The sequence below is a fragment of the Cynocephalus volans genome, chromosome 9 (genome assembly GCF_027409185.1).
Source record: "Cynocephalus volans isolate mCynVol1 chromosome 9, mCynVol1.pri, whole genome shotgun sequence".
NCBI classification, from domain to species: domain Eukaryota; kingdom Metazoa; phylum Chordata; class Mammalia; order Dermoptera; family Cynocephalidae; genus Cynocephalus; species Cynocephalus volans.
Genome location: NC_084468.1, coordinates 85,461,923 through 85,479,369, shown reverse-complemented (window position 1 = coordinate 85,479,369; position 17,447 = coordinate 85,461,923). Strand labels below are relative to the sequence as shown.

Genomic DNA, 17,447 nt, shown 5'->3' with positions numbered 1-17,447 from the left:
TCCCCCTGACTACCCATTTTCAAGAATAAAGAAGTGAGCAAAAATATCTAGGAAAAAGAAATTACTTTAGATAAAAGGTCTCTCTGTGTTACACACAACTGGACCTTTATTAAGTATATAAGATTTTTTTCTACAATTTTCTTCCTCTCCTTTCTTTAGATGTGTAAGTAAATTCTGTTGTCTTAGAAATGATAGGCTAAGCCTTACTTTCCCATTTGACAAACGCTTGTATTTTTCTTTTTTTATTTATTTATAAGAAATAGCAATAACAAATAAGTATTCTTCTAAAAAATTGTCTTTGACAAAATTCTACAATTTTTCCTTCAAAGGCCTAGAACAATGCTTATATTTATATCCCTCTAGATAGTATGACAATATCTTATTTGAAGAACTGACCAGATAACAAATTATGTGAACATTAGTATTGCCTTTGATTCATCCTAAACAGCATTCTTTTTAACCCACTGAAAAGATGTTGTCTACATTAGAACCTTGCAATGTAAAGTGTGATCCACAGACTAGCACATCAGCAACCTCTGGAAGCTTATTAGAAATGAAAATTCTTGGGCCCTACCCTAAAATTACTAGATGAGAATCTCTGGAGATAGGGCCCAAGTATCTGTGTTTTAACGAGCTCTCCAAATCATTTTATGTACCTTAAAGTTTAAGAAGCACTGGTCTGGGCCATTGCTGTCCAATGGAGCCACATTGGACAATAATAACGTGAGCCACATAGGTAACTTTAAATTTTCTAGCAATGACATTAAAAAAGGTAAAAAGGAACAGATGAAACTAAGTTTAATAGACATTTATTTATATAAATTATTATCATTTTAACATGTAATCAATATAAAAGTTAAGTAATTTTTCTATTCTTTTTGTAGTACTAAGTTTGAAATTATAGCTCAATTTCAACTAATCACCTTTCAAGTGCTCAATAATCACATGTGGCTTAGTGGCTACAAGATTGGATAGGACAGATCTAGCACCTTGTTATTCAAAGAGTGGTTCATGAACCAAAAATATCAGATGCTCATTATTAGAGTCATTCAAGTATAACACAGTATAACTAAGTTCATTCTGTTTTATATAAAGTAACTATTTCTAATGTCTTCTAAAACAATTATTGAAAAAAACCAATTCAATCAAAAACTGTAGAGGTGAAACTTTTAATAAGTTGAATTAAGTACTAGAGTCAGATCATTTCCTATTGACTTTCATTCTTTTATGATTATTCCCTTTTGATTTAACATAGCTATTTTTACATTAAAGTAAATAAATATATGTACTCTCATCAGACATTGAACATACTTTTATTATAGCACTTTTTATAATAATCCATAATTTTACATTTATTTATCAGTCTCTACCACAAAATAATAAACTTACGGGAGATAGTATTTATCTAGTATATGCCAAACATTATACTAAGTGTTGAATAAATGAATGATTGAGACTTGAAGACAGAGAGATGTGTAGTCTAAATCTTCACCTCATCACAGCATGATGTGACTGCACAAAATGTTCCAAATCTTACTTCAAACTAGGTACTTAATATTTAATGACAGACAGCAGCATGACATACCACGACAGTATGAACTCAATTGTATTTGAATACCCACCAAATATTCTAACAGGCCCAGCTATATTCAGTAAGTGGACTTCCTTTTACTCTAGACATAAATAACTGATGTACAGAATCATGAAATTTCAGAGTTCTTAACTGCTGCCTCAAAAATCCTGTATAACTACTGAGTCAGAAAAAAAAAAAAAGACTTTCACTCTATCCAAATGTGTTAGCTTTCCTCAATCTCAAGAGAATAATATAATACATTGTTTGTTTTTTAAGTGGTGGCAAAACAACCCAAATTTCCAAGTGAATATATCTGACAATGTAGAGCATCTAATATTATTTTATCTTTAAAAAATTAATCCAAATAAAGATTCTCTGTATTATATGGCCCATTATATGAATATTAGCCAAGAAAATTATACCTGAACCCTTCCTTACAAAAATAGGAAATATTTACATTTCTTCAACTATTAGTAATTTATGAGAGTAAAATGACCATGAACCACACATAGTTAAGAATACAGCATGTAATACTTTTGCCCTTAGCATTTTTCATCAAGATCTTATTGTGAAGCAATTATAAGCAAAGTAGTAGTAACTTATATTAAGTGAAGAAGAAATACAAGTATTTCTGACTTAACATACATTTCTTCAATTAGAATCATTCTTTTTTTTAATGTGCTACAAGAATTCTATAATTTCTTGCTTAATTTGGGATCTTTCCCATTTCTTGGCTATCCTTCCCTTATGTTGACTACTTAAGCACAGAATTAATCTTTTACTATCTATTTTGTCTTCAATGTTTCCGTTATTTTTCCCATTTCAACAAACTTGCAGTTGTTCATTAATATTCACATACATTCATAACTCAAAAAATAAAAATTATAGTAAATAATAAATGAGTAACAATGAAAAATAATGTAACTTTGATTTTATTTATTAACTTGGTATAAAACATACTTCCATGGTGTGACATCTCTTCCAGTTTTAATGTAATGGATAAACTACAGATTTGTTTGAATTAAGAGTCATACAAAATTCTTCCAAAAGGAAAGGAATTTACTTCAATTACTTACTTTTCTAGCTAGATGTGTTTCTCTTTTCCTCTAAGGCCAAATGTTAGAAATTTTAAAATAAAAAATGTTGTAATTTACGAAAGAATTTCTATTTATATATCATTAAATCTTGAAATACTAAAATTTGTATGACATTACAAACTTATTATGCAAATCTATATAAAACTACATTTAAAAAAGAAAAATCATAAGCAATCAAGTTCACATTTTCAGGCTTGAGTAATATAAATATAAACTAACAAATAAATGAATACATAAATTTATAGCTACAGATATACTTTAAAGGCTGATATATTACCTTGTAATTGCAAACAATTTTCTGGTAGCAAAAGTAATGCTTTACAGAATATAGTTTTGAAAACTTTTGAGGTTACACTTTAGTAGACTAATTTCCCATAATGTTTATCAGACCATTTAATAGTAACTAATTCTAATATACATGTATACATATTATCAATTTTAATTATTCTTTATGTACTAATTCTCTTTAGGTAAATATTCGTCCTTGAATACACAAAGAAAGATATTGGCTAAGGAGTTATGACTGAAAAACTGTTGATTAAAAAAAAAAAAATTCTGGGCTGGCCTGTGGCTCACTTGGGAGAGTGTGGTGCTGATAACACCAAGACCAAGGGTTTGGATCCCTATATAGGGATGGCTGGTTAGCTCACCTAGTGAGCGTGGTGCTGACAACACCAAGTCAAGGGTTAAGATCCCCTTACCGGTCATCTTTTTAAAAAATGAATGAATGAATGAATAAATAAATAAATAAATAAATAAATAAATAATTCTTTAATAATATTCCTAAAATGAAAAAGGACTTTTATATAAAATCAAGAGGTGTTATATTTAATGGTGAAGCATTAGAAGCGCTACCACTAATATCAAATACTGGGCTGGCTGGTTAGCTCAATTGGTTAGAGCGAGGTACTGATAACATCAAGGTTTGGGTTTCAATTCCTGTATTAGCCAACCATCAGAAATAATAATAATAATAATAATAATGATGATATCAGAAACAAAAATACAATACTAACCATATCACTGTTATTTACCATTCTGCTGGAAATTCAAGACAACACAGTAAGTAAGCTTTAATTATAAGGGGAAAAAGAAACAAAAGTATCATTTTGTAGATATTCTGACTGCAAAACTCAAGAAAACTAGCTAAAAATTTATTTTAAAACTAATAAATGAGTTCAGAAGATGGCTGAATACAAATAAAAATATAAAAATCAATATATCTTTCAAATTGATTTTCAACAACAGCCACTTAGAAGTTACAATGGGAAAAAAATCTATTTGCTGCAACGAAAAATGTAAAATACATAGGAATACTTGACTACATAATTTTACTGAGACATAAAAAGAAGACTTGAAAAGCAGAAGATATAATCTATGCTCTTAGACTGGCAGACAAAATACTGAGAAGTTTTAAATTTTACCCAAATCAATTTTATGGCTTATTACAATTCCATAGGATTTTTCAGGAATGTGACAAAATATTTCTAAAACTTCTCTGACATAACAAAACCATGAAAATAAAAATTTCCAAAATATTTATAACAGGAAATTTCCTCCATAAAGCTACCATAAATGAAATAGCATGGCAATAGCACAATAATAGATTAATGAGACAGAATAAAACCCAGACACTGATGCAATTCTATTAAACTAAGTGGTTATTACATGCTAAAAGGAGCATTACTGACCAATAAGGGACTGATTAAACAACACAGGAAAATTGCTTGGAAAATTGATTATCTAGAAAAAAATAATAAAATTAGATCCTCACCTTACATCACACAAGTGTACTTCAAAAAGTTTGTGAAAAATAGAATTAAAAAATAATACAAATCTTTCCATGAACCTTTTGAAGTACCCTTGTATATCAAAATAAATTTTTGAACATAATACAAATAAATTAATTATAATAATAAGAATATATATATCTTGCAATGAAGCTTCCATTAGGAAAAACAATGATTCACTAAATTTTATTACAGCTGACCTTTGAACAACACAGGTTTGAACTGCACAGTTCCATTTACATGCAAATGTTTTTCAATAAATACTGTACAGTACTGTAAGTGTATTTTCTCTTTCTTGTGATTTTCTTAACATTTTCTTTTCTCTAGCTTACTTTATTATAAGAATACAGTATATAAAACATACAACATACAAACCATGTATTAAAAGACTTTACGTTATCACTAAGGATTCCAGTCAATTGTAGGCTATTAATAGTTAAGTTTTGTGGAAGTCACGTTATACTTGGATTTTCGACTGTATGAGGGGTTGGTGCCCCTAACCCCTGAGTTACTCAAGGATCAACTGTATCTTCCAAAATGTCTCATTTATAGATCCCAAAGTCAACCTAATAATGAAACTTTAATCTTTGTTTTTCAATGCCAAATAGATACTCAGGAAATCTGAAATATAAGAGGTAAAAGTGAAAGCACTTAGACCATGTAAAAAAGCTTTCTAGAGGAAATGCAACCCACCTGGACTTTCAAGTACTAGAGGAAGTAAAAAGTGTCATGATACCACCCTTACCTTTAATTTCAGGTTCAAACATCTATAGTCACAGTGAAGACACTTAAAAAACAGGTTAATTTAATCAATCTCCTCATTACTTTAAGCTGTTTTCCTTTAAATATCAAACTACACCTTTCTGTTGAGTATTATTCTTATTCAGATACTAATATTAATTAATTCCCAATTCATTATACCAATTGAAAGGCCAATTTACATGCCTCATGTTCTTTGACATACTGGGTGCTATGGTGTGAATGTTGTGCCCCACACAAAATTCATGTGTTGAAACTTAATCCCCAGTATTAAGGGGTGGGGACCTTTTGGGAAGTGATCAAGTCATGACAGCTACACCCTCATGACTGGATTCATGCCATTATAAAAGAGGCTTCAGAGAGTTGGCTTGCTCTCTCTTGCTCTCCTTCTCTTCTGCCTTCCATCATGTCAGGGTGCAGTAACAAGGCACCATCAATGAGGTACAGCACTTTACTGGACTCCAAACCTGCCAGTGCAGGTTTGGACTTTGCAGACTCCAGAACAGTGAGAAAATAAATTTCTAATATTTGTAAATTATCCAGTCTGTGGTATTCTGTCATAGCAGCACAAATGGCCTGACACATTGGCTTAGTGCTTTTATGATTAGAGAAGCCAGTTAACTTCAGTCAAGTATGTGGCCACAGACTACACACAGCTAGTTGTAGATGAAGAGTTACATGGAACCCTGATGAAAAAGAATGTTAGGAAGATACAGCAGCACAAACTCATCACTTCTTCCCTAAGAATAACTTGAGTATTGTCCTTAGTGGTAGTAAGTCAATACTGGTACTATAAATACTGAGGATGGCAAATCTTCCTCAGTATATATTTGGCACACAGCATCATTTCAAATCATATTTCTCTTACACATTTACTCTCTTGTAGGAACATAAGAAGTTTTTTCATTAGCTAATGTTAGCAAACCCAGATTCTCTGCCAAGGCTTCAATCACTAACTACAAATACCAATGGATGCTTATCTCCTTCTGGAGATTTCACATAAGAGCCTTTTTTTTTTTTTTCCCCTCTTCAAAGCATATCAGAGAGCAAACAGCACCCAGTACCACAGTTAAAGCTTGCTTCTATTATTAACTGAACAGCTTACTGAGCAGCTTGGCTCAATAAAAATTCTCATTACTTGAGTTACCTGAAAATACTGCTTCATTACTGAATAGTATATTGCTATTGAAAAATTTGATGCCAATCTGATTTTCTTTCCTTTTTAAATAACTTGATCTTTTTGCACGGAGTCCTTGAGGATTTTTTCCTTTGTGCTTGTTTTTACCTTTAAAGTCTAAAAGTTTTACTATACTATGTCTTTGAGTTGATGTTCCCAGTTAATTTGCACAAGTACATGGTTGGCCCTTTAAATATGTAGATTATGGTCTTCCTTTACTTCTGCAAAGTTTACAGTTTAAAATATTAGCTATATTTCATTGTTTTATTTTTCTTCTTGAGGATTACAATTACATGTATGTTGGATCTTTTTTACTACCTTCTATATTAATTATCTTCTCTCTGATCCCTTATTTTGTTTTCATTCTTTTGTCTATTTTCAACTCATTCCTCAATGCACCTTATTAAATTTTCAGTCACTTCTATTCTTCCTTGGGAACTTTGTAATTTAGACTAAAATTCCTAAAATTATTCTGTTGTTTTTTTCAGTTTCTTCTGATCACCTCTCATTTCATATCTTTGCGGTGTTTACCTACATTGTTCTGAGTTTCTGAATTTCTGACTTGAGGGTATTTTCTTTTCATATCTGTAAAGGCTTGCTTAAGGATGTTCAATATTGGTCATGGTGTTCTGTTACTGCCAACTGCTTCATGGATGTTTTAGGAGGAAAATTTTTAATAGCTAAAATGTTTTGATTCTTATTTTCTGCTTCTGTCCTTATAGCACCTTTGTGTATATCTCATCTGAAATTTCATATTGAGTGTATTATTTTTTCCTTAATTAGTAATAAAAGTTGTATGCAGTAAGGGTAAAGATTTTGGAAAAATACCTAGGTATCTTGGTTCAAAAGCTCCCGCTTCTGAACTGAAGCCAAAGGGGGTGATTAGTGTGTCTTCTGATTTTTGTGGTTTTCTTATTTCTACAGAACACTTAATTTCCCTTTCTTGCTTCCTTCTTTTCACCACCAAGTATGCATGAGGAAACAACTCCTTCATCCCTAAAAGTGGTACTCTCCTGACTGGTAGCTTGGGGTCCTATACACTTTTAAGTAGCCAATGCTCTAATCTAATCTAAGACCAGATCTTAGTATTTTCCCACTCGGGTAGGAATTTTTCTTTCTAAAGGCAACTTTTAATTGTGTACTATCACCTTTGGGCTCCTGGTTCCCTATTCCCCTCTCCTCTTTTTCATTTAGGTTCTTGCAGTCTTGACTGATCTCTCTCTACAGTGTCTTTTTTTTTTTTTTTTTTTTGTAAATTGTAATTTTTTTAAAATTAGAAAACGAATATAAAAGTTGGAATGGATTTAAGGCAAATTGTGCCATAAGCAGATTTTAAGTGGCTAAACAAAGTTTAAAAAGCAATTAACAATAAAAGATAAATGTTTCTGGTACAGGACCAGCAATAAAAATAGTGTACACGTACCTGGATGATACACCCATTTTGCAATAGCACAACTTTTAAGTACCTACTGTTGACTGTCCACAGTTTATGTAGAGCTACAACTCCACACTTCAACAACAACATGCTGACAGTTCCTAAATAAAACTACTTAAAAAAAAAAAGGCATAACCCAGACGTTCCCTCATTTGACCAACTCCATCTAAGTTTAAATTTGCAGAAGGGCTTAGATATATCCAGAGTAAGCCACTTGTAACATGTTACTTGATTGATTTTCTAAAATAAGGTTTCAGGACAAAGATAAGGGAGGAAAACATGGAGGAATGAAGTCCTAATTACTATACATGCATATTTTTTTTTGCCAGTAGGAAGAAACCTTTTACAGATAAGTCACAAAAAAAAAGAAAATAAAAAATATTGTACAAGAAATTTAACACATTCTGTACATGTCTTCACTTTGATGTCATCATTTGTACAAATTCTTCATAGTTACCTGACCATCACCATCAATATCTGCTTCCTGATCATTTCATCAACCTCTTCAACTGTTAACTTCTCTCCAAGGTTTGTCATCACATGGTGAAGCTCTGCTGAACTAATACAGCATTGCCATCCTTACTTATCAAACACAAATAATGCTTCTCTAATTTCTTCTTTACTGCTGTGTCTTTCATTTGTCTTGCCATCATTATTAGAAATTCTGGGAAGTCAATTGTGCCATTACCATCAACATCTACACTTCATTTATCTGTCCTGTAATTCTGCTTCTGTGGGATTCTGCCCAAGAGACCTCATTACAGTTCCCAATTCCTTTGTTGCTACAGTTCCATCACCATCCTTGTCAAATAGTGAAAAAGTTCCTTTGCATTCTGCAACATACTCTTTGGTCAGGTGGTCAGCCATGCTGCTGTAAGCTCTACTGGTTGCTGAGATGCAACCACAAAACTATTCGGCTCACGTGCTCCACTCGGACTCTCTACGGTGGTCTTTAAAGCTGAGTAGGATAGATTTGGATATTTATTTCTCTCCCTAATAATTTGAAGTCTGACTCCTAGTAATGCTGAAGGCATGGATTATGGTTGGTTGGTTTTATTTGATTTCTTTGTTGATCTGTACGGATTTTTAGAGAATGTGCGGAAAGATTCAGATTTAGGTGGCCATTATTCTGTCACAATCCAGGAGTCTCAACTCATCAAGAATTGTCAACATCTTTTTAGTCGATGTCTTTAGTTTAGTTGAGAGTCTCCTACATTCTTCAAGTGCTATCTTTATTTGGTAAAAACTGAACCTTTGGTAGTTTAAGCACTTATGACTATAAGCCAGCATGAACAATGTATATAATAACAACTAAAAGAAGCATATAATGTAAAAAAAAAAAAAAAAAAAAATGTAAAGAAGGTAAACCAAATAATGAATTCAGCTTGCAGAGAAAACATATCCCTTCTGTGGCACATTTGATAACCGGGTAAAAAAGTAAAATCTATTCTAGATACTACTAAAAAAGAATAAAGTAAAATAATAATTTTTCATTTATACTAAAATAGCAATATTCCGTGTTCAGTGACTGTAGACAGGATGGCTATTGAAAAAAAACAGCAGATAAGTTTCGAAGTCCGTTACTCAGGAAGTAGATCTGCTACCTGACAGTAAGTCTGTTCAGAAATATTAAAGGCATAAAGCAGACCAAAAGCAAATGACAACAGAAAGTTCTTTCTGTTAGAGATGATTCATGCAGTAATCTACATTAGCAGCTTATGTATACATTAGCAGCTTATGTACATAATTAGATATGCTTAGGATTGTAGCTTAGAAGGGAACCAAAAATCAATATAACAAATAAAGAACAAGGACTAGAAAATAAATGAAAAATTCCACAGGGAAAGTGAGTATTATAAGGTTAGGGATGTGGAACTAGATACCAAACATTTTTTTTTTTTTTCCAAAAACTAGTGAATCTGTGTTGTCTCACAGAGTTGTTCTATAAAAAATAAACAATTATATGACTCTTGTGTGAAACCGAATTCCCATAAGGCAAGTAACTAAGCAAAGTTAAAATCCAAAGAAAAACGTGACAATGAGGTAGAGGAAGACAGACTAATTCTTCAGGAAGAGTTTAAAGCTGTATTGGTGATCATGCCGGCATCGTCTTAGGTTCTGCCAGTAACGCAAAACAGACCCCGGCTCTTAGAATGAAATATGATGAATAGAATTTTTATTATAAATAGAATGTTAATTTTTTTTTTTTTTGTCTTTGGGCCTTTAATTGAAGCTAGTAGTTTCTCCTGCAAGGTGATTTAGATGTCATACTTTCTTTTTTTTTTTTTTTTTTTTTTTAAGATGACCGGTAAGGGGATCTTAACCCTTGACTTGGTGTTGTGAGCACCACGCTCAGCCAGTGAGCGAACCGGCCATCCGTATATGGGATCCGAACCCGGGGCCTTGGTGTTATCAGCACCGCACTCTCCCGAGTGAGCCACGGGCCGGCCCTAGATGTCATACTTTCTACGGACAATTTCCTGTCTTAATGTTTAAGACTAAAAATAGGTGGGCTGTTTTAGATTTTCAAATAAGCATGAAATAGAGTAAATATACTATAATTCAACAAGCATTTACTGAGAATCTTCTACCTATAATCTCAATCAAAAGAGACTCGAATAAACAGGCTGAATGCTTGGCTGGTGGTCTTCATACATTTACTAAAAACATTTTAAAACTGAGATCCAAAGTATTTATATGAGTGAATGAATGCCTCTATATCAATTTAGGTCAGAGATTTACATAAAATTCTTGCTTAAACAAAATGTTTTCCCTAAAATCTAGTAAGTATTCAAGTCTCTAACTCTTGTCTCTTAAGATTGACATGCATACTTTCACATTTAATAAGAAAGAAAGAAAAAAGAGAAAGAAAGAAACGGAAAGGAAAGGAGTGGAAAGGAACGGAAAGGAAAGGAAAGGAAAGAAAAAAAAAAAAGAAAAGGAGTGAGAAAGGAAAAGAGAAAGAAAACTACTCTAAAGTCATACATTAAAGTAAAACTCTAATTTCAGATTTTGATCATTTGGAATGTCAATTTAAATGTATTAAATTCACACAGTGTAAACATTTCGAAAGCTTATTTCTTTCCTTTCAGAAATGTCCGTTCCAATGACTGGCTAGTAAATCGTAAAATAAAACTTTAAGTTTAGATTTCCATTATGTATATTATCAGCTTATACCTGCACAAAATAGAAAAATCTTTTTTTTTTGATCAGGTACAATTCTGGTGCAAACTGGTATTTTTAGTTAAAACACCTGACATTAAGGATGAATTATGAAACTAGAAGCTTTCTGTGTAAAAAAAAGCAAGTACAGATTTGTCTAAGTTTTATCATTTTACCTTTCAAAGGACAGAAGTAGCAATGGATCAATCACTTTATTCAGGGAAGTAAGAACAACTGTAGAAAATAAACATCTTACTGGTATATCTTTACTTTTTATTGTTTAAAAGCCAGGTGCTAATTTTATAAAATATATCAGTAAATATCTATGAGATACATATATCAGACTATAGTTCTGGAAAAAAGGCTTATCATCCTCCTCTTTAGTAACAAAAATTCGAACTATTTTAGAGAAAAAGCAAAACTTTAAGCGTAATATTAAAACCTAGCTTCTTGGGCTGGCCTGTGGCTCACTTCGGAGAGTGTGGTACTGATAATATCAAGGCCATGGGTTCAGATCCCTATATAGGGATGGCCGTTTAGCTCACTTGGGAGAGTGTGGTGCTAACAACACCAAGTAAAGGGCTAAGATCCCCTTACCAGTCATCTTTAAAAAACAACAACAACAACACAAAAACAAACCTAGCTTCTTGGAACAATTTCACATTGTATAACCTCAGCAAAAAGCTTCCCTTACTCAGAATATGTTTTATTTTATAAGCTAACATTTTTAAACCCAAACTCTGAATTCTCCCAGAGAAAGGCTAATAACCTTACTAAATCTGTTTCCTCACTCTTTAAACAGTTATGGTAATATCTACACCATGGGCTATAGGAAAGATTAGGTAACAGATACAGTTCCCAGCCCAGTGCTAAGCACACAGTAGGCGCTCCGATGACAGACAGAACTCAAAGACTGAATATCTGCATGAACTCCTTCCTATGTCAAATTCTTTTGTGTCAGTAGTCTCGGACATGAGGTCATTTATAAATTTTGTTTCAGACTGCTAACAAGATGTTCCTTTTGTTCCCTTTCTAGGAAGTCATTAGCTAAATTGGTAGTTTGTTGTTTTTGTTAAAACCTTGTGGTTATATGGCCTTAACATTTTGTGATATGCAATTTCAAGACCATTTTCAATAAATAAGCCCAAAATCGGTCTGAAATTTAACCTAACACAGACTTAATATTTCTTGAATCTGTTCTTTAAAAAGCTATAAACTTTTGCTTCCTTTCTTCTTTATATCCCTTCTTCAACTTCATCTCTCTGTCTTCCAGTCTTTCTAGGACAGGACTAAGCAACCTTTCACATGTGACCAAGGACATCACCTTCATGTCCTTTAGTTTCTAAAGCAAATGGTCCATTTAGAAAATTCTACTTTTTTTTTAACATAGAGGAAAAAAATGGGCCATTAAACACAAAAGAAGGATATAATAAAACAACTCTTCAAAAAAAAAATGAGATAATTTATTTAGGCTAATTACATTATTATGTAAAGCTGCCTATATGGGCACCTGTTAAAAATAAGGTCATCATGTGGTTCTTTCCAGTTTCTAGACCAGTGCTATCCAAAAGAACTTTCTGTGATCACAGTAATGTTTTATATCTATTATCCTCAATAAGGCAGTCACCTGCCAAATATGGCTTTTGAGAAGTGAGACTAAGAAACTTAATTTTAAATTTTATTAAATTTTATTAAATTTAAACAGCCACATGTATCTACTATAATGGATGTCACAGCCTTAGACACTCTCTTGTCCTTTCTTTACCATCTTTTTCTTTACATTTTCTTTACCATCTTGAGCCTTAACCAGATGCTCTCATTGAACTCCTTGTTTCAAACCCCTTCTCTCATCTAAGATTAAATAGCTTGACATAGTTATAATCCCAAAAGCAAAGAGAATTACTGAAAAAGAAGTCAGAAAGCTAGCTTTAAAATGTGCTTTTTAGATGAAGAGTACTGTAATCAATTATTTTAGATTTCCTAATCAGTTTAATAAAATAATAAAATTAAAAAGAAATAATATATACATCTCTGAATACTTGAAATTGAAGCCTTGACAATATATACTTTCTTCTGAATTATGTCAGCTACATAATTAGTCCCTGGATAAGACAATGGCATAATTAAATACAAGTACAGCAGAAACCATAGTATGACCAAGCAGAATTAAGGGAAAAAATGAAAAGCATTCTGTACTTATCTATTCACATTGATAATACAGAAATTAGTGAATAGAAATATAATAAAATCAAATGCAATAATACAATGTTAGTCAACAAAGAATTGGGCAATTTCTATTCCTAGAATTACTTACCACAACACCAAAGATCAGTTCTTACCTCAATTTCAAGGGATTCTGGATGACTGCTGGTCATTCTTTCCAATTTAATCTATGCATACACATTATTTTAAAGTAAAACTTTTAAAAGGTGACCATAAAATCTTAGGGAAAAAAGTTAAGTGTTTTAAGCTCCCACTCTGTTTCTCCTCTCTCTCCCCCACATTCTCCCCATATATAAACACATTTTTAAAGCAAAAATGTAGGTATTAGGAAAATCAACTACGATGTTTGTTAGGAATGAAATAGTGGCCTCTCTCTGGGACTGGTATTAATGTCATCACCACCAATCAATTCTTCCTTTCTTTCGCTCATCAGTTTGGCTTTGAGTGCCCTGGGGGTGGGGTGGGAGGGTGGAACGTGAAGAACAAACTCAGTATTCAGGGATAGGATTCAAAAGAATTCAACTTATGTGAAAAAAAGTTATGTCCTTAAGGTTATATACCAATCTCTGAATGAGACGCTGACTTGATTTTTTTGTTTGGAATTCGAGTAAAAATAATGAAACTTACTATTTTGAGCAAGAGCTTGAAGCAGACAATCCAAGCATCCTTCTAAACTATCCTCAGTCTTGTCAACAGCTGTTATCTTCAGCTTCTTTAAGGTATCGCTGAGATTATCTGCTTAAAGAAAAAAAAAAAAAATCAGAAACCTCACCAACCTTATGACCATAATATGTTACATGATAAAAGGATAAACAGGACTGGCCAGTTAGCTCACTGGGTTTAGAGCATGGCCATGTTACAACCAAGGTCAAGGGTTCAGTTCCCTGTACCAGTCAGCTACCAAAAAAAGGGGGTGTGGTGGTGGTGGTAAACAGTTACTATTAACATTCAAAAGGTTCCCATCATAGTGAATTAACATTCACATGCCATTCCAAATGGCATGGGACTGCACTATTACAAAATTTGAAGTAAAACTTTGTCCCTTTAACTCAGGAATGAAATATCCACTCTGTGTATATGTGATACCAGGAATATTCCACAGATTACCATAGAGTATCTTTTTCAGTATTACACCTTATTGAGCTAGTTCAGGAAAACAGGTATGGTTGAGAAAAATTAAACGTCCATGAAAAAATTATATAGCTTTGCAATGGTTTTATTTCATTTTTGCCTTCCTCTGTTGTATTTTATTTTATTTTATTTTATTATTATTATTTTTTTTTAATTTTATTATGTCGATATACATTGTAGCTGATTATTGCTCCCCATCACCAAAACCTCCCTCCCCTTCTCCCTCCCCCCCTCCCCCCCAACAATGTCCTTTCTGTTTGCTTGTTGTATCAACTTCAAATAATTGTGGTTGTTATATCTTCTTCCCCCCCCCCCCCGGTTTGTGTGTGTGTGTGTGTATGTGTGTGTGTGAATTTATATATTAATTTTTAGCTCCCTCCAATAAGTGAGAACATGTGGTATTTCTCTTTCTGTGCCTGACTTGTTTCACTTAATATAATTCTCTCAAGGTCCATCCATGTTGTTGCAAATGGCAGTATTTCATTCGTTTTTATAGCTGAGTAGTATTCCATTGTGTAGATGTACCACATTTTCCGTATCCACTCATCTGATGATGGGCATTTGGGCTGGTTCCAACTCTTGGCTATTGTAAAGAGTGCTGCGATGAACATTGGGGAACAGGTATACCTTCGACTTGATGATTTCCATTCCTCTGGGTATATTCCCAACAGTGGGATGGCTGGGTCGTATGGTAGATCTATTTGCAATTGTTTAAGGAACCTCCATACCATTTTCCATAGAGGCTGCACCATTTTGCAGTCCCACCAACAATGTATGAGAGTTCCTTTTTCTCCGCAGCCTCGCCAGCATATATCGTTCATAGTCTTTTGGATTTTAGCCATCCTAACTGGGGTTAGATGGTATCTCAATGTGGTTTTGATTTGCATTTCCCGGATGCTGAGTGATGTTGAGCATTTTTTCATATGTCTGTTGGCCATTTGGATATCTTCCTTAGAGAAATGCCTACTTAGCTCTTTTGCCCATTTTTTAATTGGGTTGCTTGTTTTCTTCTTGTAAAGTTGTTTGAGTTCCTTATATATTCTGGATATTAATCCTTTGTCAGATGTATATTTTGCAAATATTTTCTCCCACTCTGTTGGTTGTCTTTTAACTCTGTTAATTGTTTCTTTTGCTGTGCAGGAGCTTTGTAGTTTGATATAATCCCATTTGTTTATTTTTCCTTTGGTTGCCCGTGCTTTTGGGGTCGTAGTCATGAAGTCTGTGTCCAGTCCTATTTCCTGAAGTGTTTCTCCTGTTTTCTTGAAGAAGTTCTATTGTTTCAGGGTGTATATTTAAATCCTTAATCCATTCTGAGTTGATTTTAGTATACGGTGAGAGGTATGGATCTAGTTTCATTCTCCTGCATATGGATATCCAGTTATCCCAGCACCATTTGCTGAAGAGGCAGTCCCTTCCCCAGTGAATAGGCTTGGTGCCTTTGTCAAAGATCAGATGGCAGTAAGTGTGTGGGTTGATTTCTGGATTCTCTGTTCTATTCCATTGATCAGTGTGTCTGTTTTTATGCCAGTACCATACTGTTTTGGTTATTATAGCTTTGTGGTATAGCTTAAAGTCGGGTAGTGTTATGCCTCCAGCTTTATTTTTTTTGCTCAGCATTGCTTTGGCTACACGTGATCTTTTATTATTCCATATAAATGTCTGGATAGTTCTTTCCATTTCTGAGAAAAATGACATTGGAATTTTGATGGGGATAGCACTGAATTTGTATATCACCTTGGGTAGTATGGATATTTTCACTATGTTGATTCTTCCAATCCAAGAGCATGGGATATCTTTCCATCTTCTTATATCCTCTCTAATTTCTCTCAGCAGTGGTTTGTAGGTCTCATTATGTTCAGATATTTTCCCTCTATACCTAACTTATAAAGGGTCTTTGTCATGAATGAGTGCTGAATTTTATCAAATGCTTTTTCAGCATCTATAGAGATGATCATATGGTCCTTGTGTTTGACTTTATTAATATGGTGTATCACATTTATTGATTTGCGTATGTTGAACCAACCTTGCATCCCTGGGATGAATCCCACTTGATCGTGGTGAATAATTTTATGTATGTGTTGCTGTATTCTGTTTGCTAGTATTTTAGTGAGGAGTTTTGCATCTATATTCACCAAGGATATCGGCCTGTAGTTTTCTTTTTTGGTTATATCTTTCCCTGGTTTTGGTATCAGGATGATGTTTGCTTCATAGAATGAGTTTGGGAGATTTGCGTCTGTTTCAATCTTTTGGAATAGCTTATAAAGAATCGGTGTCAATTACTCTTTGAATGTTTAGTAAAATTCTGCTGTGAATCCATCTGGTCCTGGGCTTTTCTTTGTTGGGAGCCTTCTGATCACAGCTTCAATCTCCTTTATTGTTATTGGTCTGTTCCAATTTTCTACGTCTTCATGGTTCAGTTTTGGGAGCTTGTGTGTGTCCAGAAATTTATCCATTTCCTCCAGATTTTCAAATTTGTTGGCGTATAGTTGTTTATAGTAGTCTTGAATGATTCCTTGTATTTCAGATGAATCAGTTGTAATATCACCTTTTTCATTTCTCATTTTTGTTATTTGAATCTTCTCTCCTCTTTTTTTTGTTAGTCATGCTAATGGTTTGTCAATTTTATCTTTTCAAAAAACCAACTTTTTGATTCATTGATTTTTTGTATTGTTTTTTGGGTTTCAATTTCATTCAGTTCTGTTCTGATCTGAACGATTTCTTTCCATCTGCTAACTTTAGGTTTGGATTGTTCTTGTTTTTTTAGTTCTTTAAGGTGAAGTGTTAGGTTGTTCACTTGCCATCTTTCCATTCTTCTGAGGTGAGCATTTAATGTAATAAATTTCCCCCTCAATACTGCTTTTTTTGCAGTATCCCACAGGTTTTGGTATGATGTATCATTATTTTCATTAGTTTCAATAATGTTTTGATTTCCTGCTTGATTTCTTCTTGGACTCATATGTCATTAAGTAGAATGCTATTTAATTTCCATGTGTTTGTATAGTTTCCAGAGTTTCGTTTGTTATTAATTTCTAGTTTTAATCCATTGTGGTGTGAGAAAATACATGGATAATTCCAATTTTTTGAATTTATTGATACTTGA

General features: G+C 33.1%; 1 protein-coding gene and 1 pseudogene across 5 annotated transcripts in view; both read right to left on the bottom strand.

Annotated features, from left to right (window-relative positions):
- Window positions 1-17,447, bottom strand: part of RAP1GDS1 (Rap1 GTPase-GDP dissociation stimulator 1) — a 133,596-nt gene that overhangs the window by 101,142 nt on the left and 15,007 nt on the right. For 4 of the 5 annotated variants that reach the window (XM_063107601.1, XM_063107602.1, XM_063107604.1 and 1 more), the window contains exon 2: window positions 13,844-13,954. In XM_063107601.1, coding sequence (XP_062963671.1) covers window positions 13,844-13,954 — 111 coding nt within the window. The remainder of the gene's footprint in view (window positions 1-13,843; window positions 13,955-17,447) is intronic. The other variant, XM_063107603.1, reaches the window with a different exon arrangement.
- Window positions 8,248-8,698, bottom strand: LOC134385547 (calmodulin-1-like; annotated as a pseudogene).